The 26,252-nt window shown below is 36.6% G+C and overlaps 1 protein-coding gene across 1 annotated transcript in view; it reads left to right on the top strand.

Moving 5' to 3' along the window:
• The window catches only part of ST8SIA1 (ST8 alpha-N-acetyl-neuraminide alpha-2,8-sialyltransferase 1), a 138,228-nt gene extending 112,978 nt beyond the window's left edge, over positions 1-25,250 (top strand). Inside the window, exon 5 of the mRNA XM_029955240.1 lies at positions 17,619-25,250. Within this exon, the coding sequence (XP_029811100.1) occupies positions 17,619-18,105 (487 nt within the window). The 3' untranslated portion in view covers positions 18,106-25,250. The remainder of the gene's footprint in view (positions 1-17,618) is intronic.
• The last annotated feature ends 1,002 nt before the right edge of the window (positions 25,251-26,252 follow it).

A 26,252-nucleotide genomic window follows, 5' to 3' on the forward strand; every position in this document is an offset into this window, starting at 1 on the left:
AATAAAAATAAAAAATAAGTATAATTGCTTACCAAAAAATAAGACTCAGAAATACAGTGCATATGGTCTTCTAGTTAACTAGCAATAGTATTACTTTTCTTTCACAGGGTGCTGCCTTTAATTAAAATTCCATTGGTATTTTGAATGGATAATTTTTACTATTTATCAACTGTAACAAAAATCATAAGTTCCTCAGTGTCTTTTCTTTCTCTTCCTTTAAATATTAGAGGTTTTGTTTTTGGAAAATTAAAGCTTTTCTAATGTAAATCAGTTCCTGAAATAAAACTACCCAAGTAGAACCAAAAGGGTTTTTTTTGTACAATTCTCCTTTGTACAGAGAAGCTTCTGTTACTAAACATCTATCTCGACTCTGCTTTCCAGCTCAGCATACAACCTAGCATAAGACTTTCCTCAGAGATTCTGACTTTACCACATTACCTCATTACAGGAAACCTCTTTCAGAGGGATGCTGAAAGGTATAGACTAACATATGAAAATAAAATTAACCCAACAACAGATATAAATCAAGCTATATCCTCCAAATTTATCCTTAACGTAAATATATTTGGTCTCTTATCCTCACACATTGTGATTATAGGGCAGGCTGTTAATGATTCCAATTATACACTGTTCTGTTGTTTTTTTTTTTAACTTTCTCATTTTTTAACAGTGCGTGAAGAATGGTGATATTAGCCATGTTTTAGAGAGAGAGAAGACTTATTGCTACAATTTGTACTCAAAATTCTTGATTAGCACAGGCAGTGACGGAAGACAGAAATGGAATAAACTGCTATTTGTCCTTCATCTAATATAGGTGTAAGTAGAGAAAATGGTTTACTTTAAAGCTGTTGTAATTCACTAACACGTGACTCACAACATGAAATGAAAATAGATGTTCTCTTTTCAACAACTTGTAATATAATTAACTCGTAGGCTCTGTTTTTACCTTGCCACAGAATCAACTGTTTTTGCAGCTTACTGAGGTTTTGTTTGAGGCTGTTTGCAGTTCATGATTTGAAAGAATTGGAGGTGAGATGGAATGAGGGTATAATTAGTTCTTGAAGTTGAAGAGAATGTGTGAGATACACCTTCTCACCTCCTCTTCTTTGTTATTTTATTCACCTTGCTATTTCTCGCTTCATGGCAGAGAAATAATGGGATCAGTACTAGGGAAGGAAGTGACTTTTCTTCCTATTCTTTCTTTGTGTCTCAAACCCTATGCACACAAGCTTTTGATTGCCCGATGTTGCCTTTCCACTTGTTTGGGGCAGTATTTTTTTTATTTCCCTCATCTTCTTCTTGCCTTTTTTATCCATTCTTCTGTTCTCTTTGTCTTTTTCCTTTGTTTCCCCATCTGTTCTCACTCTTCCTCTTCTTTTTTCTAAGTGATGGTATAAAGTGAGCTGTTAATAGCATGGATTAGCATGGTGTGTATCTGAAAGGACTGTGTACTTCTCCAGGAAGAATGGCATCGCGAGTGAAATCCAGCTTGCTGCTGGGGCATAAATTAAAAATGAGTGGAGGTAGTTGTGCCCGGGAGGGCTTGAGGTAATAGCTCCTTTCCAGTTCTCCATAGCATGCATGTGATATTTTGGGAATCGTGCCATTTCCATATTTCCAGTAGGATTATACAAAAACACTAAAGGCACTAAGAGAAGAAAAGGCCCAAGGTTGTGAAAAGGTGATTATGGATTATTAGAACACCAGAAAGAACCACAGACTAGAGTAGTGGTGGCCAGCTTGGTGTCCAAAAGAACCAAAAGAACTAGCCACACGTCACAAACATCAGTGCTCTACCCTAAGGATCATATAAAAATCAATCACACCTCTTTCGAGAAAGCGGAAGGATCCACCATTTCTGAGAGGATCCAGAAGGGGGAGGAGCAGGGAGAGACCTTCTGGGAGAGGAAAACTGCTTCTGAAGGAATTTTGCATTTTATTTTATTATTATCTTTTAAATGTTTATTTATTTTGAGAGAGAGAGCACAAGTGGAGGAGAGGCAGAGACAGGGAGAGAGAGAATCCCAAACAGGCTCTGCACTGTCAGATCCCCTGCAGGCAGCCCCATGATCCAGGAAATCATGATCTGAGCAGAAATCAAAAATCAGCACAAACCAGCTGAGCCACCCAGGAGCCTTGGAATTTCGCATTTTAAATGGATAGAATATTTACCCAAAGACTGTATTACTTCCAAAGACACTGAATTACTTTTAATTGATAAATCTAAGGTTTTCTCTTGCCGTTTGTAAGAATGGGAGCCTCAGAACAAGGTGAAGGCCAGGCAGGGGGTGGGAGGAGCTAGGCTTTTCCTGAATTCTGTGCAGATTTCAATTTTTTAATGTCTTATTTATTTTTGAGAGAGAGAAAGAGAGAGACAGAGACAGCACAAGCAGGGGAGGATCAGACACAGAATCCAAAGACAGGCTTCAGGCTCTGAGCTAGCTGTCAGCACAGAGCTCAACGTGGTGCTCAAACCCACAAACCACAAGGTCATGGCCTGAGTTGAAGTCGGATGCTTAACCCACTGAGCCACCCAGGCGCCCCAATGCTGTGCTGATTCTTAAGTGTCGCTGACTACCTCCTCACGCCCATAGATACTGAGGGGAGAAGGATCCCTACCTTCACACTTTTCCTGCATTTTCATTTTGAGATGAGTTTATGTCACAAAAGAGAAGTTCAGCTTATTTTCTAATATTTGAATTGAGAAATAATCAAAGAAATAGACTCTAACTCTAGAAATACAATAAAATGAAAATACGTGATTTAGATTTATGACAAAGATTTTGTTGGCAAATTTTTAAATTAAATAATAATTGAATAATGGGATCTATCATTAGTTAAATGTGATAACTAGAACAAATGTGCAATACATTTAAAATGTTCATGAAAATGCAAATAGTTCCATTAATTGCTTTAACAATTATATTGTGGAGGCAAATTCTTTATGGTAAAATAGAAATGATGCATTTTATACTATTTTGGAGAGATCTCATTCTCTTATATTTAGCTTTTTTCTCTCTACAGAAAAGAGAGATTCTTTGTTATTCTTTCTACTCTAAATAAATCTGACAAACTATATGAAATTGGTCATTTTCACTGACCCCACATTTATTCTTTCTTTGTTATTTCTAACTGTTCACTGACAGTTTGGAATATGTAAAAATATTTAGATTTTTTGCACAAAATAATGAAAAATGACAAGTGAACATATGGTTACATATACCTCAGTGTTCCAAAAACGTCTGTCCACACACATACTGCCCATATCCTGCCTAGGAAGTGGCTAACTTGCTTCCTTGGAGATGGCGTTTATTTTTCTAGAGTTTTTTTTTTTTTTTTTTTTTAAGAATTGGTTTCTTGTCCCTCATTCTTGCAAACAGGAGAGAAAGAATGATGATGATTATATGATGGTGATGGTGGTGCTGACGCTGGTGATAGTGATGGTGATGATGATGATCATGATGAAAGCTAAAATTACAATAATGTTTATGTGCCAGGCACTATTCTAAGTGCAACACACATAAGAGCTCACACAGTCCTCACATTGACCCTGTAACTAGGTGCTCTTATTATCTCCATTTTTTCAGATGAGAAAATGCAGGCATAAAGAGATGCAGTATCTTGCTTAAGATTGCACAGTTTACCTGTGGAACAGGTTGAACGTTCTTTTCAAAGTACCTTCTCTATAATTGGAAGGTCATATTTGAGACTATCACTTATGTTAGAAATTTTTGTAAGATACAATGATAGCAAAACCAATGGGCTTCTAAAATCAATCTATTTTTTAACATAAGACTATGCTTTGTGCCAACATTGTCATAATTGTTTTTACTTAATGGTGATCTTCCAAAAATTAGAATATAACTCACTTAATTTCATATGTCTCAAAATGAATCAACAGCTGCTTTTAAAGTTCAATGTGGCTTTTATTTTATGTTAAAATTTAGAGAAAGAAATATAATTGCTATTATAAGAACTACAAGAGAGTGAAATCATAAAAGAACACTTATGGTTAGAAAAACAACAAGCACAATTTTTTTTGTTCTGAAAAAAATGAGATTTTTCTAAATGATTACTGAGATTAAAAGTGATTATATGATTCTTGGAGGGTTGACGTTTGTCAGAAATTACCATATTGTGTTTACAAGAAAATGAACTAGTGTCTAATGAGAGATGTGTATTTAAGAATGCTATTCAGTTTCTAATTATCCATTTTCTGGTTTAAGGCAAGGGAATGGTTTGCATTAAAACCAGTGAAAAGAAAATGTTGACGGATATGAATGCAATCAAAAGTATCTTTTATATTATCTTAGTATTCTTGACAGAAAGGGCTTTCTTTTTTTCCATAGCCTACTTTAGAATGAATTAAATGCATTTTGTGAAAAAGATGCAAAAATTCTTAGAAATTCATTCACTCCTGTGTGTATTTATTCAATAAACAATGAATGCCTACACTATGTCAGGCATAATATTAGAGAACATAAAGATAAAGAACATTAGCCTTTTCTGAAGGAATTCCGTAAAGGAGCCAAGCAAATTAAAGAGATGATTTCATAACAAAGTGATAAGTACCTTGATAAAAATGAAGTGCTAAAAGAATACAAGTTAGGTACCTAACCCTGGCTTAGTGCCATGGAAAACTTTCTGAAACAGATGCCATGAGCTGAGTCCTGAAAGATTACTGGGAATTAGCGGGGCAAAGGGGGTGTTCACACCAGACAGAACAAGTAGCATGTGCAATGGCTTAGAAGTATGAGTGGGCATGAAATCAAGTAATTAGGTGGGACATTACTGATGAGCAATGGCAAAAAGAGAGGCTTGGGTTGTAAGCAGGGTTATGTCATGAAAGGTTGTGAGTATCCAGATTGCTCAGACAAGCTGAGGACAAACCATGGAAGAACTGCCTTTACATGGGTAGTGATATAATCAAATTGGGGCTTGAGACAATTACATGGGAGCCTTGAGAAGTATGTTTTGGAAACTGAGAGATTAGTTTAGATGCTGTTGTCTGACACAGAGGAAGGTTGATGATCTGAAACAAAACTGTGGCACTGAAGGTATGTATTAGTTAGGACAGGCTAACTGCTGTTAACAAACTACCCCAAACCATCATGGCTTAATACAATGAAGCATTCTCATTCATGTACAGTAAGGGTGTATGGGGAAGGGAAAGAGTTTCAGTTCATCCTGTTATTTATGAACCCAAACTTCTTCCATCTTGTGGTTCCACCATTTTTCTAGTGCTGTAGAACCCTTGACTGTTACTCTTTATTCTGTGTTGCTGACAGAGAAAGAACTAGAGCAAATATTAGATATTGGGGAGAAACTGTAGGGTCCAGACTGGATGTGTCTTACAGTGGTTCTGTCCAGAATTTAGTCACATAGCTTTACCTAACCACAAGGGAATCTGGGAAGTAGTCCTTGTCCATGCCCTCAAAGAAAACAAATTGGGTTTGATGAGCACATGTCAATATTTAACTGGTTTTGACCTGTAAAATGGCCATTTCATATGGCTCAATGTGTAAGTAATAGGATTGAGAAATGGGAAAGTAGCCTCAAGATGTTATAATGAACCGAGTGTAGAAACTTCAAGAAAGGGAAGACTCGCAGCTGGCTTGAATCATTGATGGATGTGGTTGTTATAAAAGATACTGGAGGGGAGAGGATGAGTTTAAGATGCTTCCCACTGTTCTCCACAGCACCTGCTCTCTTATCTTTGTAAGACTTCTGCTAAAATATAACTCTAAATAGCAGTATCCTCAACCCTCTTGTTTCATATCACTCTATTTAATTTTCTTCATGGCATTCGCCACATATTGTCCTTTTTTGTTGTTGTTTATTGGTTGTCTCTTCTTACTCAAATGAAAGCTCTGAGAGAACAGAGACTGTCTGTATTTTTCACTGCTACATCCCAGTGTGTAGAACAATGCCTGGCACATGATTGGTATACAATAAATCATTATTGAATGTGTCAGTGAATCAAAATGGAAATGGCCAGCAGTCTGTTGGTTATAATGTGTTGATGTTTTTGAGTGCTTACAAAGGGACAGATACTGTTCTAAATAGTTTTCAAGTACTAATTCATGAAATAAAACAGTCCCATGAATTAGATACAACTAATGCCTCTATTTTACAGATGAGGAAACTGAGTACATACAGCTTGAGAAATGTGACCAAACTCATATTAGTAAATATTAGAGATGGTGTTAGGGCTTCAGAATTTCAACCATGATGCTATTCTGCCATGTAGTTTTGGAATGTTAAACAGCTAGTCTACAGCCATACCACCCTGAACGCGCCCGATCTCATCTGGAATGTTAAACACCTAGACTGGACATGGAAATTAGAAAGTCATTAGTATGAATTTAGATGTGAATAGAGATCAGCCAGTCCTTGAGACTTTTTAAAAAGTTGACTTGGAACTCTCATTCTGTATCTGCCAAAACGTTCAATGTTTTCTATAATATTTTGGGAATTTTCACTAGCTTATATTTACATCATCATTGTTTATTTCAGTGACCATATCTTTGAATGGCCTTTAGCTGATTTGTCTCATCTCATCTCCTGTTGTTCTCCTCTCTCTGCTCCACATCAAGGCAGACATAGATTAAAACTCCCCCTCGTTTGCACTCATAGGTTTAACAGGAAAACAGGAGAAACCTAATGGAGGACCAGAGGGAGGGGAAGAGGGAAAGAGAGTTGGGGACAGAGAGGGATGCAAAACTTGAGAGACTATTGAATGCTGAAAAGGAACTGAGGGTTGAAGGGGAAGGGGGAGAGGGGAAAGAGGTGGTGGTGATGGAGGAGGGCACTTGTGGGGAAGAGCACTGGGTGTTGTATGGAAACCAGTTTGACAATAAACTATTTTTAAAAAATTAATTAAAAAATATATTTAAAAAAACTCCCCCTCCTTGATTTATCCAGAATACCATTTCTAAAGGCATTATGTATATGTAGCAAAATTTATAGAAGGTTTGAAGTGAGGGGAGTCACTGAAAAACATCAAGCAAAACATAAAAAGTGCACATCTGGCATCCCTGTTCTTAAAAATGTTTTTACCAGCCTGTCACTGAGAATGTCCCACTAGTGTGCCATCTAGTCCAAATTCCCAGGATGTCATTACTCCTCATTCTTTTCTCTCCTTCCCCCTTCATCTCACCCTTTGGTTCTCCCTTCCCCCAAATTCCTGTTAACAGCTTATGCAGAAGAGGTTGGTTATCACTTATTTCCTTTTCTGCTCCCAAGATGTGCTCTTAGGATTTCACCGTCAACACCTAAAGCAACATGTACACCTAATCAAAGAGCACTTTTTTCCACAAGGAACTCTGATAATTGTTGTTAAAATATTGTCCACCCCACTAGGAGTTTGAGTCCCAGCTTAGGTAATGAAAGTAAACAAATCTCCCAGAGTGTATGGGACACTTAAGAATTCAACTATGAATGGAAAGAAAAAGGTCAGGAAGTAGCTGTAGAAAGGCATACTTTTCAGGAAATTTTTGTCTGTTGCGACGTTTCTATTTTTGGTTAGGGAGACTTGGGCAAGTGCCCATGTTGAGGAAAAGGCCAATGAAAGGGAGTGGATGAAGGAAGGTACAGGGAACAAAAGAGAATAAAGTGATCTCTGAGAAGGTGCAAAAAGGTGGAACCCAGATCATGGGTAAATGAATGTATAAAAGACAGGAGAGGTTTGTCTTCCCTTCAAAGAAAAGCTGCACAGTATAATTGAAAGATTGTTGAATAGAGAGTCAGATTGAGCTGAGCTGGAATCCAGAATCTACATACTGCATTGGAGCTATGAAACTTTGCTAGAGTGCTTAACATTCTTACCCTAAATTTCCTCAACAGCAGAAAAGGGATAGCGCCCTCTTCACAGAGTCACTACAAAGCTTAAATAAGATAACATGCTAAGCAAAAATCATATAATAGAATTTACTGATTACTTCTGCAATTTGATTATAGAATTTTTTTAATGTTTATTTTTGAGAGAGATAGAGCACAAGTGGGGGAGGGGCAGAGAGAGAAGAAGACACAGAATTTGAAGTAGGCTTCAAGCTCTAAGCTGTCAACACAGAGCCCAACACGGGGCTCAAACCAATGAACCATGAGATCATGAGCTGAAGTCAGACACTTAACTAACTGAGCCACCCAGTTAGTTAACAGGTGCCCTGTTTATAAGTCTTCTATTTCTTATCCCATACTATTGCTAATGTCATAAATAAACAGGACACCATATCTACTTCGTATTTGGGTTTTTATTTAAGTCTCCTTCAAAGGGCTTTGTGATTCAGTGGTCTCATCCTCATTTGGAATTTTGAAAAAATTTCGAGAGTTGACATCAAATTTGTTGCCAAGAGGCCAAACCTGGCAGTCAACTGTTTTACTTGGCGGTTAACTTTTTTTTTTTCCTTTTTAATTAGAAATCCTTTAGATGAGACATGTACATTCCATTTCAGATCCACATTCTCACTTCTCATATCTGGCACCTTCACCTATTTTCCCAGTCTTCTCGGCCCAGGAATATTTCCATGTTACTAAATGTTCCAGGTCGCGTTTTCTGTCTTTACCTCACTTGGTGTCTCCTTAGCATTGATCACTGTTGGTAAACTTCTCTAACTCTTTTTTCCTTCTGCTATTGAAGATTCTTTTGGTTTCCTCTCACCTCTTTGACAGGGTGACAGTCAACCCTTGGCTACACCTCTACCTCCTTTGTCCACCATTTAGATGATATAATTTCTAAGTGTCTTGCATGTTGGCACATTGCTTTTCTGGGTGATCTCGTGGTTCAACATGTCCAACATTGGGTAATAATATTACCTTTAAAACTACCTTCTCCTGTGTGTTACATATCATCATAAAGGAGCCACCAGAAATCCAGGCCACCCAACCCCCCAAACTCACACCTAGATGGGATACGTACTTAACAAGTGTTACAGAAGAATTCACACCAAATCAAAGCGGACACTGCCTTATATATCTCACCATTGCTTTCCAGCCAAAGATCAGCCTTGCTTCTCTCAGTCACTAAAGTCAACATTTCCTTCCTTCCCTACAGCCCAAGTGGCATGACCTTCCCTCACCATTTCCCCCACGGACTAATTATACTCCCTTTTTCCATATGGGTAAAATCTCAACCTTGATCAACAGTAGACCCTTCTTTTATCCTGTTCTGTGCCTCATCTCTAGCTATGCCCACAGGTTTACAGCTTCACCATATCATTCATTGTTTGATTTCCCTGAAAACCCTCTTTCTCACCTCTGTGCCTTTGCACACACCACTCTGTCAGAAAAGAGTACTCTGTCTTCTTCAGCTTTGTTTGCATTGCTAACTTCCACTCCTTCAAAGTTCAGTTCAGATATATTCATCTCTTTAAGGCCTGTCCTAAATTTCTCTCCTCTTAGCAACATCCCGTCTAGGTTTAGAACCCCAATTCTGCAAAAATTTTATTTTATTTAATTAATTAATTAATTTATTTATTTGTACTGAAAAGGTTATGAATAGTTTTATTTCTGTTTGGCTAATCTCGAGGATGCTTCTTTTATTTATTTATTTATTTATTTATTTATTTATTTATTTATTTATTTTTAATAGTTTATTGTCAGATTGGTTTCCATATAACACCCAGTGCTCTTCCCCACAAGTGCCCTCCACCATCACCACCACCTCTTTCCCCCCCGCTTCAACCTTTGGTTCATTTTCAGTATTCAATAGTCTCTCAGGTTTTATGTCCCTCTCTCTCCCCAACTCTCTTTCCCCCTTCCCCTCCCCATGGCCCTCCATTAGGTTCTTCCTGTTCTCCTGTTAGACCCATGAGTGCAAACATCAAATATTTCAAAAGTTTGCATTCCAAGGACACATTTTTATATGTACTATGTAAGAATGGAATCGCTGGGCATGATGCATTGTTTGCAAATGGTAAAACATTTTCCTGTGGAAGAGCCACCCCCATAGGATGAGAAGGTACACAGGAGAAAAGTATTGTGGATCAACATAAAATTAACATTCATTGACAAAGGAAAAGGAAGCAACAGCTGGGTAAACAAACAGCTGCACAAAGAGAGAGAAAAATGACAGTGAGTAACCATGAACATGGCAAACGGTCTGAAATATTAGAAAAGCAAGTAAATAATATGAGGAAATGAGTTAACTTACTGGAAAGTTACACATTTGAACAGGAAGTAAATAATAAGGAAAGTGTTCAAATAAAATTATTATAGAGAAAAATATTGGAACAAATGTTCTATGTAAAAGAAGTGAACTGTTAATGAAATAAGCTTAACAGAAATTAACCTGAACATTTGTGACTTTTTCTATAAATGTGTTTTATACTACACAGGGTGGGTGTAATAATATCATATTATTATATATTATATTATTATTATTTTAATAATATTAAAAAATTAATGAACAAAACTACCACACTCCTAACTTTGTGTTGTGTTGGAAAGAGTGAACTAGAAATTCATAATTGTTTTACTTTCCATTTATGTGATCACTAAGGAGACTGACCTTTTAAAAGGAAATGTTTAATAACACAAGTAATACATAAATATTTCGCTTTCTAAAGAATGGAAACATTCCAGACAAAGCTAAAGTTTCCCTTGACCGTCTACCTGCACCCCCATAGCCACTACTATCCCTAGAGATAAGCACTGTTTCCGGCTTCATGCATATCCTTCCAACACTTTCCCCTGCCCTTATACACATACATTGAAGCAAAGAAAAGATATATCTTTATCTTGTGTGATAATCCACTATACAAATTACAGTAGTAATTCTGAAACTTTTTTGTTTCTTGTATGACATCTTATTTTGGAAATATTTCCATTTCAGTGCAAATGGAGCTGTGTTATTAAAAGAATTGCCATATATTATAGATATAACATTTAGGTTGTTCTTAATTTTCTGCATACTTCAGCAAACATGAATATTTACTTAGTGCCATATGCCTGGGACCATTTTTGATGTTGTGGATTTAGCAAAAACAAAACCAAGTCCTCCTGCGGGCATTCAAGAAGATACAAATAATAAAAAAAGACGTGCATATATGATAAAATGTCACATAGTGACAGGTAGGATGAAGAAAGGCAACAAAGGTGGCAGATGGGATGGTCAGGAAAGGCTTCTCTGAGATGCAATTATTTAAGCCAAGGTCTAAAAGCGATTGTTTGGCAAATATCAAAAGCACCAGTTGAGAAATGGAAGTGCTGGGTCAGTAGGTAGTCATATCGAAAATGCCAAAACATTTTCTGAACTGTTTGTAATAATTCCTGCTCCCATTTGGAGCATAAAAGTACCTATTTCTCACACTCTTCCTACTATTTAGTCTCATGTTCTTAATTTTTACCAATCAGATATGTGGAAAACTGTTATTTTGCTATAACTTTCTTTAGTTGGTATAATTTTTAAAATTGGCATAAATTTATAACCTTAATGCTGGTGAGATTGTCCACATTTTTATATGTATATTGACCCTTTGAATTTCTTCATCTCAAACTTGACAGTTCTATGGCATTGGCCATTTTTCTCTTGTGTTATTTGTATATTATTAATTTTTTAGTGGGATTATTTAACCATGCCAGAAAAGAGAGTCAAGGGACCAGTACTTAGTAACCATCTCACTTTCTTGTGTGTGTGTGTGTGTGTGTGTGTGTGTGTGTGTGTCTGTGTGTGTTTTAGACATAACTGTCTTTATTATTTTTAATTTTTATTTATTTATTTTTACTTTTGTCCAAATGGTTTGTTTAAATTCAAGGGAGTCAGCATGCAGTGTAACATCAGTTTCTGCTGTAGAATTTAGTGATTCATCTCTTACGTAATCACCCAGTGCTCATTGCACGAGCCCTCCCTAGTACCAGTCACCCATTTAACCCATCCACCTGCCCACCTCCCCTCTCACTTCCCAACTCACTTTCTTTATCAGTACCTTCTTTACATTGGTTTTCTTAAAACATATATATGTATACGTTCTCTTTCTATATATATAGAACGTGTATATATGTTCTCTAAATATTACTTTTCTCCCATTTATTCTATCCTTTTCTTTTAGGAAATCTTAATACACATGTTTGGAATTTTTCATACTATCTTCTCTGTCTCAATCTTATATTTTCCATCCAGATGTCATTATGGATAATTTCTTTAGATTTATCTTTCAATGCATTAATTCTCTCTTTTTAAATTTTTTTAATCATTTACTTATTTTTGAGTGACACAGGGAGACACAGAGTGTGAACAGGGTAAGGGCAGAGAAAGGGGGAGAGACAGAATCTGAAGCAGGCTCCAGGCTCTGAGCTATCAGTGCTAAAGCCTGACATGGGGCTCGAACCCATGAACAGTGAGATCATGACCTGAGTGGAAGTTGAATGCTTAACTGACTGAGCCACCCAGATGCCCCATCTTCTTTTGATTCTAAAGCATCTGCTGTTTAATGTTTTCATAAAATGTTTATTTTCAAAAGACTGTCTTTTTCAGAATTTCCACTTGGTTCTTTATTAAATCTGCCTGCTGTTTTTGTATATGTTTTGTTTCATGACTCTGATTTATTTATGTTGTCAATCTTTAAAATTTTTTAATTCAATTTATTTAAACTAAAAACAAACAAACCAATAAAACAGTCCACACATTTCTCTCATCCCTGACCCTTTACCTCTTGCAACCACCAGTCCTTTCCCTATATCTATAAGCTTGGGTTTTTGTTTTTTGTTTCTCTTAGATTCCTCATATAAGATCTCTGTTTGACTTATTTCACTTAGTGTAATGCCCTGGGGTCTCTTCATGTTGTCTCAAATAGCAAGATTTCATTTTTTTATGGCTGAATTATATATTTGTGTGTGTGTGTGTGTGTGTGTGTGTGTGTGTGTGTGTAAGTGTATCACCATTACTTTATCTGGTTATCCATTGATGTACACTTAGGTTGTTTTCATATCTTAGCTACTATAAATAATGCTGCAAAGAACATGGAGGTGCCTATATCTTTTTGACTTAGTGTTTTTGTTTCCTTTGGATAAATACCCAGAGGGGAATTGCTGGGTAGTTCTATTTTTATTTTATTTTATTTTATTTTATTTTGAGGAAGCTGCATACTGACTTCCACAGTGGTTTCACCAATTTATATTCCCACCAAGAGTACACAAGAATTTTATTTTATCCATATTCTCACTAACACTTGTTATTTCATATCTTTTTGATAATGGCCATTCTAATGGGTGTGAAGTGCTATCTTATTCTTGTTTTGATTTCATTTTCATGAAATCAAATAATAACCTTGTTGATTTTTCGAAGACACCTAACTTCTCAGTATTTCCTGCCTTTCGGTCTGGGGCACTGCTACCTTTTAGAGCAATGCTCAGCAAATTAGCTTGTGCTCTGGTTTCTTTCTACAATCACTCTGGTTTTTAGTGGTAACTCAGATTTGGGGACTCATTAAAGGTTTTCCTTCTTTTCTTTTTTCAGGGTGGATACAGATCTTTAAAAATATTTTTTCTTTCATGTCTAGAGATTTGCATAAGAGGCGAGAACTGGACCCTTAGCATTCCTTATTCTATTCAGTTTGAATCTTGACTGGCAACTGAAGCTGAACATTTAACACTTTTTATTATTTCCAATTCCTTTTGGATTACTTATCTATGCTTTTGTCTATTTTTGTGTCAGTATATCAATATATTTAGACTCTATAATAGTATCAATATTGAGCCTCTCTATTTATATTTGTTGAAAATATTTTTCAGAATCACTCTTTTTTTAAAGTTTATTTATTTATTTTTGAGGGGGGCAGACACAAGAGAGAGAGAGGGAGGGACAATCCCAAGCAGGCTCCACAGTCAGCACAGACCCTATGTGGGGCTTGATCTCACAAACCAGAAGATCATGACCTGAGCCAAAATCCAGGGTCAGATGCTAACTGATTGAGCCACCCAGGCTCCCCAGTGTCATCAGTCCCTTTTTATTTTAGTTACCTTATTTTCATGGTGATGAAATTTCACATTTTGACATAATCAATTTTGTCAATATTTTCCTTTGCAGAAAGATATTTTGCAAATGGCTGATAAATTCACAGTTCTGAATAAACTTTAAATATTTGTCTTGAAATTATTTTGAAATTTTCTTGTCAAATATGAATCTATTCCCCATTAAAATTTCAAATTGTTAAGTAGTTAGCTTGATATTAATTGCTTAAAATGTCAATGATTTTCTCTTTATTATCATGTATTAAATATATTTATAGAGGGTGCTGTATTTCTGTGCTCTCTGCTACTTTTGTCAATATATTTTTTCTATTTCATTATAGATTTAATCATTTCTATTTTTAATAATTCATTGGTCAATCTCACTTCATTTTCTTCTCTTTTCAATGTGATAGTTTTCCATTTATGTAGTACACAACTATTGTGAGTTAAGTTGTAAAAATCAAAAGATGAATAAGACGTATCTCTTGTCTTCAAGGAGTACACAGTCTTGGAGGGTAGAGTCAGTTCATACTGAGAAGTTTAAAGAAAACTCCATTGAAAGCTTAACTTGGAAGGAAGGAAGTAATAACTTTTAGAAGGAGAACCTTGAGTCTTGATGCTTAACCAGAACTTCACCAGGGCAATGAATGAATAAGCCAGAAGGAAACTGTCAATGCAAAACATGAGGACAGGTGCATGTGCAGGGACGGCTGGAGCATAGGGTGAGGGTATAGAGCGAATCTGAGTATGAGGCTGGAAAGATAAGCTGAAGCACTACTCTTTTAAAATTCTAGTTGCATTTTTGTAACAAGGTAGTAAAACTCAAGTCACCCATATTAAGCTCTTGATCAGGATAACATTAAATATATTAGGTGTGCCGTAAATAAGTATTGAATTGAATTGAGTTCTTAAATAATGTCATTTGTGGACAAATGGGGTAAGTAAAAATAATAAAATGGTGTAGGTAGGCTACTTCTTTAACATTGTCAAAAAATTAAGGTTATAGTAAATTCAAGGTGTGTGTTCTTTTTCAAAGTTAAAACTCAAGGAAGACTGCCCTCTTCAAGAATAATCAGTCACCTTTAAGACACACACAAAATCAATTTCCCTGATTCTATTGGAGCTGTCTGTAATTCTCATTAGTATGTGGTCCACTACAAAAATAGGGATAACTTCCATTTGCCAGCAGAGCTCTGTAGAATAGGAACCATTCTGCACAGCAATAAGGAGGAAATGGAAGCAAGAAAGGGAACCAATAAAAGTCGACTAATTGCTCTAGAATGTTGACATGGTGAAATGAACATCTAGAATATAGCTTGGGAATCAGTATAAGAATATGGTGGATTGTCTCATACTGAGTTCTAACCATGTTTAGAGGATAGAAGGGAATAATTCAGCAGAGACAGAGAGGTTAAATGTTTTAAAGAGAGGAGATCCACTTTAGAACATGAGTTCTTTAGAAAGCATGAAATGGTTTGTTCCAAGACCCAGAAGGGAAGAGGAAGCTCTTCTCCCTGTTAGAATTGCAATGAGGGTAAAATTAGAAGATATAAAGAAAGAGATGTTGAAGATAGATGTAGAGAGCTAGACAGCTTACACAGAAGGCTTTGATCTTCTATCCACAAGACACCTGCATCAGAATCACCAGGGAGTGCTGATAAAAATTCAGCATCCTGGATCACTCTCATCAGAATTACTAAGCACAGCATAGTAGAGCTGGGAGGCAGGGATTTGTGTTGGTGAGTCTGGTTCAGCTCCACACTATGGTTAAATGAGCTTCCATTGTTTTTTTTTTTAGGATAAAGTCAGTCCACTTACAAACCCGGTTATCTCTTTTCTATTTGTCAGGGCCCAGAGAAATTTGCTAAAGCAGGCTGCTGAATTGAGGACATGGGGAAAACTTGAGCTATTTTCCTTCTTTGGGAAAATTGCTAAAGGGATACTCCCTTATTGGCAGGCAGAGTTAATTACACTGAATGCTACATGAAATCCTATGGGTTTATTTATTCAGGACTTTAGTTTCACACATTTATGATGAACCCTGCTATCATGTTGTGGCTTCATTTTATTCTTACATGCTTCTGCTCTACCTGCACGTAATGTGAGATAGGTGACTACCCTGTGTGAAAGAAAACAAAAGTGACAAGACCCGAGTGTATTTCATTATATTTCATTTTCCCCTTTTTATACTTGATCTATATCAACAACCTCCTAACTGGTCTCCAGGTCACCAATCTCTTTTTTCCCCAAATCATCAGAGTTACCATTTTGACACAGACTGACAACTACATATATAATGAAATATTTGTAATGCAAATAATAAGTGCTGTAAGTACTCAGTGCTGTAAAGTTTCCCCATCGTTACAGAGTGAAGTCCAAACAAATTAGAGACACATGAAGTTTTTTGCAACATGTCTTATCTTCAACCACTGCATCCTCCGTTCCCATCTCCCACCTTCCAGGGAAATAGGATCCTAATTATTGTGCCAGTACACTTGTACCCTTGCCTGTGACCCAAGTGTTTCTTCTAGTTTAGTGGTTATTCTCCATGTTGTTCCCCACAGGAAGTGTATGTAAATGTCATCCCTTGTCTGTAGCTTTCTCAGGCTCCACTCCTCTCCCAAGGCAGAATTAATTATTTTTTATCTGTATTCCACAGTACTTTATACAAACATCAACTGTTTCATTTAGAACATTATGTTGTATATTTTTGTTCCTGCAATTGGACTTGAGAACAAAAATTGAGGAATTAAATTTTTAATTCCCCAGTGCCTGACACATAAGATGTATACCATCAATTTTAGTTGAATGCCCTCTTTATTGAACCCAAACTGAAAGAACATAGGAAAGTAGAGTTCTTTGGAGGAAGCAATGTGGTCAACTCTGTCAGCATCATTTTATAATAGTAACAAGTTTTTCATTTTCAGAATAATACAATAGTTATAATACAGCATCAGTTAATCTGAATACCTCAATTATCATAGAATTTCGATGGGAAGAAGTATCTTCAAGGTCGTTCCTTTGATTTGCAGATGAAGAAACTAGTCCTGTGCTTGTATCAGAGTAAACAAGTAGTTTTTATCCAGATCCTATCCAACAACCAACAATCTTAGTGAATTTATGAGTATTAAACAATGTTTACATTCTAGGCAAATAAATTCTGGGAGAACAAAATGTACAGTGCATTTTCATTCAGAGAGAATTCCATTAAGGAATCTTATAATCTGAATTTAAGATGTTAGATTTGGTAAAAGCCAAACTACTTGATGAGAGATAATTGGTAAGATAAAGGAAGATTTTAATTTTTTAAAATTCTTATTTATTTTTGAGAGGGGGAGAGAGAGAGAGAGAGAGAGAGAGAGAGGGGGGTGGGGAGGGGCAGAAAGAGAGCATGCTCCAAGCTCCATCCACACTATCAGTAGAGAGCCTGATGCGGGGCTCAGACTGTGAGATCATGACCTGAACGGAAGTCGGATATTTAACCAACTGAACCACCAGGCACCTCAATCAAGGAAGATTTTAAATATAAGTGAAGCATTTTTCATAGTTTTCATGTCCTCCCCCATCCCCCACTGCCAAAAAAATGTGAACTATCAGGGCCATCAGAAGAATAGAGTGGGTTTTGATGAGTTCTTTTTCTCCAGGTTTAATTGACTTCTTCTCTTTAATAGGTTTCAGAATCTGTTGTGGTCCAGGAAGACATTTGTGGACAACATGAAAATCTACAACCACAGTTACATCTACATGCCTGCCTTTTCTATGAAGACAGGAACAGAGCCATCCCTCCGGGTTTATTATACATTGTCAGATGTTGGTGCCAATCAAACAGTGCTCTTTGCCAACCCCAACTTTCTGCGTAGCATTGGAAAGTTCTGGAAAAGTAGGGGAATCCATGCCAAGCGCCTGTCCACAGGACTCTTTTTGGTGAGTGCGGCTCTGGGACTCTGTGAAGAGGTAGCCATCTATGGTTTCTGGCCCTTCTCTGTGAACATGCATGAGCAGCCCATCAGCCACCACTACTATGATAATGTCTTGCCCTTTTCTGGCTTCCATGCCATGCCAGAGGAATTTCTCCAGCTCTGGTATCTTCATAAAATCGGTGCACTGAGAATGCAGCTAGACCCATGTGAAAACACTCCACTCCAGCCTACTTCCTAGGGACCATGGGGAAAGAAAGAACTGAGCCAGGGTATTTTTGTTAGATTTTCTACATGACTCCAAAAGGAAATGGTCAAATCATTTCATGGATTCACATGCGTCACTTGGAAAAACAAAACAACTACAAAACCCCAAGAGAAACTCTACTTTTGATGTTGGCTTGAAAGACAACTGAAAAATGAAACATCTATGAAATATTTCGTAGCATATTGTGGATTTGCAACTAGTAACATGCTGATGGAGTAATGTTGGTAAGGCACATTTACATGGTTCGGATCTAGAAGGTGCAGTCTACAAACAAGACAGAACTCTAGCCGTTGAAGCTGAGCAACTAGTCAAGGTAGAATAAAGGAAATGCCAGGGCAAAGTGTTACTGATTATCAACACAATCTGGCTTTAAATAAAACCTATCATATATCATAGAACATAGGTTTTTAAAAATTATTATTTATTTTTGCCCTATTTAGGGGCAGTGAGTGGGTGATGAGGTAGATTAAAAATAAAACAACAACCCTTACTGAGTAATAAAAATACAAAATACTACAGCTAATTATTGTGATTTGTTGAATCAAGTCAATGTTAACTATAGTGTCCCTCCATTTAAAAAATGTTAAATAAGAATTACTGCCTCCTCTTTTGTCAAGTCTACTTAGACCATGTGAAGCATTGTTGAATTTAGACTGTGTTGATTCATAGTCTGGATAACGTGAGCCACTTTCTCTCCTTACAGAATTGAGGGCATAAACTCCATTTCAGGCCCATATTATTTAAGCCTTTTTATATGATTATGTTATTTTAGTGCAAAAAGACTGCAAGTATGAGTGCATTATTTATTTGCAAATTGGCATAATTATATTCATAATTTAATGCTCAGAGATGAAGTAAAGCACAATGATATAAGGTTTTAGTCTGGAAACAGACTGGATGGCACATCCCTTTTCTATCTATCATGATATATTCACTCCGAAATACATGCAAACAAGCAAAGCATGCATATACTCATGAACACACACTCACACATACAGTTAAACAAAGCTCATACCCATACAGCTAGGAAAGCTGAACCCCCATTAGTATGGCAAAAATCTGTACCACTGTCGAAGAGCTACAAGCGTGTACTATGTACTACCCACCTCACCTTGATAAAGGACAGGCCGGCCTCCTGCTGCTGCTTATAGTGCTCACACCAGCGTTACCCCCAAATGCTTACCCCCAAATGAGCAGAATTGTCTTACTCATTCTGACTCTCCCTAACATGTCACGAACACACCTTGTGTTGAGCATGGTCACACGAGGCATGGTTCATACAAGTAAAGGGATGTGAGTTTGTAGATGTAGGTCCCCTTGGTAGGAGCAGGTATGGCTACTCAGAAAGCTTTCTACATCAGCTTTCACACTTCAGACAAACTCTGCTGACAGATTACAAGCAGCCAAATGTGTTTACAGGTAAAAGGAAGGCAAAAGAAGCTTCTCATTGTCTCTGTTCTTTGGAATGCCTTAATCTAAAAGGAGACACTAGAAATCACTCTTTTCATTCTTTTTCCCCCGTTCATTCTTTTAAATGTCACCAGAATGTTGGTAAACTATGCCAAAAATTTCTACTTCCTTTTTAATGGCAGAGACTTAGTATACAACATAAAGCAGGTAGCAGGTTTTGGTGAGTTAATTTAAAAGGTACTGAGTCACTGAAGCCCTTGAAAAAATTCTACATCACTAGAATAGCCAATTTCTAAATAAGATTGAATATTGAGGTTAGTATAGAAATCAGCTGTTAAAAAATGACTGGTTGACATAACACAGACTATACTGATACTTGGGAAGTTAATAATTTGAGAGTATTGATTCCATGCAGAACTGATTTGCTATCTTGATCCTATATTGCTGCAAAAAGGTACTGGGACCCTAGTACGAGTGAGTTATAGTAAATATGCACTATATGTGAAACCCTAAACCTATGTCCTCTTGAGAGCTATTGTTATTTAATAATTACCTTAAAAAGGAATACATTTGTACCTATACACTTCATCAAAGATAAAAGGGCTAATGAAAAACATATATGTCACACAAATTAGTACTTTAACTGATAAAATTGTTAACATGTAATTAACGAGCTCCATAAAACCCATACATCACAGTTCCACTGAAACTGCTATTTGGACATTTTACATGTTATTATGATTTCTGAGATAGTTTTATATAGTATATCATGCAATTTTTAGTCTACACATTTGTGTCTTCAGAAAGGCAAACAGAAATGGTCCAAGATGATAAGGTTTACTTAGACCAGTACTTCTCAACTGGGGTGATTCCCCTCCCCCATCTGGTGACATTTGGCAATGTCTAGAAACATCTTTGATCGTCATGATTTGGAAGGTGCTACTGGCACCTACTGGACAGAGGCCAGAGATCCTGCTAAACCTTTTACAGTGCAGAGGTCAGCCCCCATAGCAAAGAAGTACCCAGTCTAAAACATCAATAGTGTCAAGGTTGAACATGCTGGATTAGACCAAAAGAATACTTTGATTGCCCCAAATTGTTTTCCTTTAAGGATATATATACATGCTCACATCATTCAAAATATGACTATAATTGAATAAGAATGTTTTCTACTGACAACTCATAGGTATGCCATACATATTCCCTTTTTTGTGGTTAGATAAATGTACCTAAACGTAGAAGTGTGTGTGTGTGTGTGTGTGTGTGTGTGTGTACATCGGGACATTGTAGCATAGGCTACGCATATCTGTCCTTTTTGAAATACATGTGTCCCTAAGTGAGGATCTCTCCAGAATTACCTTGCAGAATAGTCTGGAATACTCTATTACTATTAGAAAATTGAATTCTAAGCACTTATTATTTTGTTTATCTGAAACTGAGAACTTCAGAATTGGGCCTCATTCTTTGCTAAATTTGGTCAATTACATTTTAATACTACTGGCCTTTAACGTTAGCTGAAAAGATGTGCAGTTTATAGTAGACACAGTAAGAAAATATTTCATCACTTTCAATGCATCTGCAGGAGAGGAAGTCAACCTCTCTATTTTTCAAATTGCTTTTTATTGACAAAAACTAGGTTGCTCCATGGGGGTAAAAGAGGAGGTGAAGAAACTGAAAACAGGTACCTGATATGATTTTTGACTTTTAACAGCTCTGATTTGAGAATTACATTCAATCTAAGGATCATGAATAAGGGTGACTCCATTTAATTTTAATCATACATTAGCAAAATTAAGATGGGTGAAGTCATTCTCAAAAATAGAAAAGTGATTTTTATATGAAATATTTTTATATGGAAGAGGACAATGGATACATATGCATTATATAGAGTATTTGACCAACAGTTTATGTAACACTGCATCTGAACTGCAACTAATACATGAGGATCAGGAGTTCCCTTGGGATTTTGTTTCTATGTAGTTCACTTATTTTAACAAGGTAAATATTCCAAAATGATACAACTGACCCCAAATATCAGATGTTCAGACAATATCTATTTGGGTTTTTGATGTCTCATGACCTTCTCTTGGCTACAAACTTTCTTTAGGATATATACAATCTATACAAGAAGCAATGGGCAACGTAGTTGAACAATCTACATGGAAAATAATGGAAGAAATCCCAGGACTCTGAATTTGACAAAAATAGTCTTAGATTAGTCAAAAGCTCTATACAAGTCTTATAGACTATTCCAAATAGAAAAAAAAAATCAATGACATTTCTTCTTGTCAGCAACTATCATAGTTTTGTAATATTATATATAGCTTTCTATTTCTTTGCAAAATCAGCCATCTGTAATTTTAATTTTTATATTTAAAAATATTGACTTTTTGAAATTTTTAACCAACAAATTCTTATTAGATGGGACCTAAGAGGATAAAAGGTCACAGTCCACCAAAAACTTTAGGGAATTCTTATTCTTATAAAAACTTTACCACAAGAACCAGGTAATAATATCTCCTCTGTTTATAAAGTTCCAGAGACCAAGAGCTGTAAAGACTTCTGTAGGAACCGCAGCACAAATATGGGGAGGAGTAAGGATGAGAGCAGTTCTGCGCTTTTATTTCTTCTCTTCCCAGGGTAGAGGCTGGCCCTCGGACGATGACTTCTAGTGAGCACACATCAGGAAGCGGGTAAACAGCTACAAGACACTTGGAACTTAGGTCAAGCCTCTAGTAAGGTCTGTAGTAACTAAAACTAAATATGACCCACATTTTAGCAAGTTTAGTCCACTGTGTGCCAGGGAGAGGATGAGGCAAGTGGAAGGAGGAGACAACCCTACCCCCAAGTTTTTAGTACATAAGGGTCAGAACAGTCTCTGCCTTGACCTTGGCTTTCCAGCAGTATCTATTTCTATTGACTATCAGGGAAGCTGGCTTGTCTCTGGGGGCAAGCTAGTAGTCTTGTGACTGGTGAGTTGGTGTGGAGATTTGCTGAGATGCTTGAATTTTTACACTGCTGTAAACAGTTTTTTTTTTTCTTAAATTTGTACTCTCTAAATTTGGGTGTCCTGTGACTTAATTCTGGTCACCCTGACCTAATTATGGCACTGTCAGTGATTATTAAAAATGGAGCTTTTTTTCTCCACTCAGATGAATTTTCTAAGTCCTTGAAGTCAGGGAGATAGCAAAAATAGCTGACTTTTGACTCAAACAGGCGTGAACTGCATGGGTCTGCTTATTCAAGGATTTTTAAAATACAGTACAATACATAACTGTGTTTTCCTTATGGCTTTCTTAATATTTTCTTTTCTCTAGCTTACCTTATTGTAAGAAAACAGTATATAATGCAGATAACATAAAGTGTATGTTAATCGACTGTTTATGTTGTCGGTAAGGCTTCTGGTCAGTAATAAGCGATTAGTAGTTATGCTTTGGGGTAGTCAAAACTTGGATGCAGATTTTTGACTGCATGGCAGGGTTGGGATCCCCAATCCCACATTGTTCAGGCCTCAGCTATATACAGCGAGTTTCTGTACACTCTCTTTAAAAGCCTACCGAAGCCTACAGTGTGTGTTGGTGACTCCTAACTGTGAGGGCAGAATATTTAGGTTGAACACTGTAAGAGTCCTATTTTGTAAGAGGAAAGACACTTAACATGAAGCTACAATTGTTGTAGACTTTTTCCTTCCAATCATAATAAAATGGATACTATTGGCTTGACCCTCAGCCTAGAATTTACCCTCAGTCTCTTGAAATTTTTACCTTGAATTTACCTTACCTCCTAGAGGTAAAGGATCGAAACAAGTGTGTGGAAGGAAAGCTCATTCAAACATAACACAACTTCTGCTCTTCATCACAATAAGGGGAAAGTATATGTTTCTGTTTGCTTCTTCTGATTTCCTTCTTTCTAGTGCCAACATTTCTGATTTATCCTATCTCAAACTAATAAGACATAAATAACTTATTATATATATATAAATTGACATATAATACCTGTGAACATTTGTATGACAACCAAAGTCCATGGCTGTAACTTTTTTAAAGCATAAGAGAGGAATCATATTTTGTTTATGGTCATTTATTTGCCTACCTCCTCTGTGTTCCTATTGATTGCTACACTGTGCTAAAATTCTTTGAATTTTGTTTTTTCTGTTAAAGCTGTAAGATATAATCAATGATGCAAAACTGTCTGGGAGTTTTATAGAGTAATATTCAAATATATTGATCATGTCTCTTTCTGCTTCTATATAATTAGATTTCTCCAGTTATTTGTAATGTTTCACATGATACCAATAAACATCTAAGAGATGTGATTTTTATCCAGGGCAGAGAAATTGGGAGTCAGATGTGTCTGTTTGTCTCTGCATAGTAAGCGACATGAAAAGTTGTAATAAAGGAGGGTTTAACCAAAATTAAAAAGAGAAAGAGAAAATCAGGATTTTAATTGTGAAGGACCACTGAGAGGATCTTAGTCTGAAGCTCAGCAGAGAGCACAGAGGCTGTTGTCCTTGAGTGCAGTCCCAAGAATAGAACCTTTTAAAACCTTTGAAAGAAAATATATTATTATGCAGTTATTATGGCTCATGATTAGAAGACTCAAGAGGAAGCAGTGTGAGAAAAAGATTGTGAGACACGTAGGGAAGAAAATGGAAGCGTGGCACCTGTTTACCTACTTGGACCCTTCTGCCCCTCTCTGAGTTATGCTTTCCTTGGTGTCTATGTTGAGATACACAAACACTGCCATTTTCATACCCCCTTTTATGTCCACTTTGACACATACACAAGATTATCATTTAGGTCTCCTGTCATGATGAGGCAGCAATGGAAGTGTAACTTTGAACTTGACCCTTTGAAACATGCGTGATGAGAGAAAGATTTAGATGCATTTTCTCCTCTCTGTTCTAGTGTAAACATATGCATGTGTGCATGCGCGCACGCACACACACACACACACACACACACACACACACACACACACACCCCTTGCATTATTTATGCCCATTGAAAAGAGAAAACTGGCTGGCCAGGTGGGGGTGGCAGAGGGTGCCTTAACTTTTTCTGGCTTGGCTCCCAGTTCCTTTTGTATTTCCTTCATTTACCTGTCTCTTTAGAGATGTAGCTATGTCTGTTCCAAGTTGTATCTTTACCATCAGCAAGAACTCTTATAAATGTAGTGAATGTGACTATTTTATATAAATGCACAATAGTATATAAGCCTTGGAGACGTCTGATAACTGTATGTAAATACCCTTTGTTGAAGTCGTAGAACCTTCTCATAAAGAGCTCCTTAGGTGATAGCTACAGGAGAACTAAAATGATTAGATTCAAAATGTGTGTTTCTCCAGCAAATACTAGCATTCTTGGAAGCAAGGAAACAATTTGTTTCTGTTTCTCATTCACTCTTAAGCACCAATTCTTTGGGCTTTCTTGTCCATAAGTTACTATAGTCATCCCTCTCATGATATACCAGATTCACAATTTGTGGTGATTGATGGTCATAAGGGTACATCGGAGTCAGAGACAATAGAGGGAAGGGGAGAGAACAGAGAAGGAGAAGCTCCATTGAAAAGCTTGTTTATTTTTTAAAAGTCTGGAACATTATTAGAATTCTACCACACAGCATAATGGGTCTGAAAAGTTTTGAAAAAGTTTCTCGCTGGTCTCTTTAACTTGATTATTGTAGCTTATATATCATTCCACATATGTGAAACTGTTCTTCAAGAGCAAATTTGCAGGGGCGCCTGGGTAGTTCAGTTGGTCAAACGTCCAACTCTTGATTTCGGCTCAGGTCATGATCTCATAGTTCATGAGTTCGAGCCTCAGCATCAGGCTCTGTACTGATGGCACAGAGCCTGCCTGGGATTCTCTCTCTCTCCTTCTCTCTCTGCTCCCCCTTTCCCTCTCTCTCTCTCTCTCTCTCTCTCTCAAAATAAATAAATAAGCTTAAAAAGAGCATATTTGTAGATTGGAGTTAAAAGAAAAATAGAAATTCAAATATTCTCTCGCATACAGTATAGTTTGATTACCAGTCCATGGAGGCAATAATTTTGGAAAAGATTTTAGATTAGACTATAAAACTGAAATCATCTTTGAAGTATACATGGAATTACTTTTTTCTGATGAAGCTCAATTCTGTTGGCAGGAGGTGTGGGGAGAATCAATGCTCTTCTTTTTTTTTTTTTCTTTAAGTTTCATATAAAATACAGCAGGTAAGAAAAAACTCTACCTTGTACTTTTTATAGTGTGACTTGAAAAAACAGTATCTATCTCACTTGGTTCTACTGAGTGGTTTCCACAGAATCTAAATGCAATGTCATAGGAGGAGGTTTGCTGTAAAAACATGTCTTTTTCTTTGGTGTGTTCATTGTAATTATGCTGGTAGTGAGAAGATTCAGTAAGTCTCAATTTCTCTACCTCCCTTACTTGGAGAAAATTTGCAAATGTACCCTGTGAATAAAATGATTTTTTTATAGCTTGTGAAGTCTTTTTATTTCTCAGAAGCGTATGGGTAATTCTATTTCATTTTCTATTCCTTTTATTTTTTATTTCTATAGGCTACATGAATTTTTTTTCTTCTAGATGAAAACTCATGCTGCTTGATGAGAAAATTATTTTAGAAATACAGAATTATAAATGTTATGAGTAGAATATAAGAATGTTATTATTACTCTCATCCAGGTGAAAGGCATTATCTATTGGGCACAGTAA

Source organism: Suricata suricatta, chromosome 10, assembly GCF_006229205.1.
Source record: "Suricata suricatta isolate VVHF042 chromosome 10, meerkat_22Aug2017_6uvM2_HiC, whole genome shotgun sequence".
Taxonomy (NCBI): Eukaryota; Metazoa; Chordata; class Mammalia; order Carnivora; family Herpestidae; genus Suricata; species Suricata suricatta.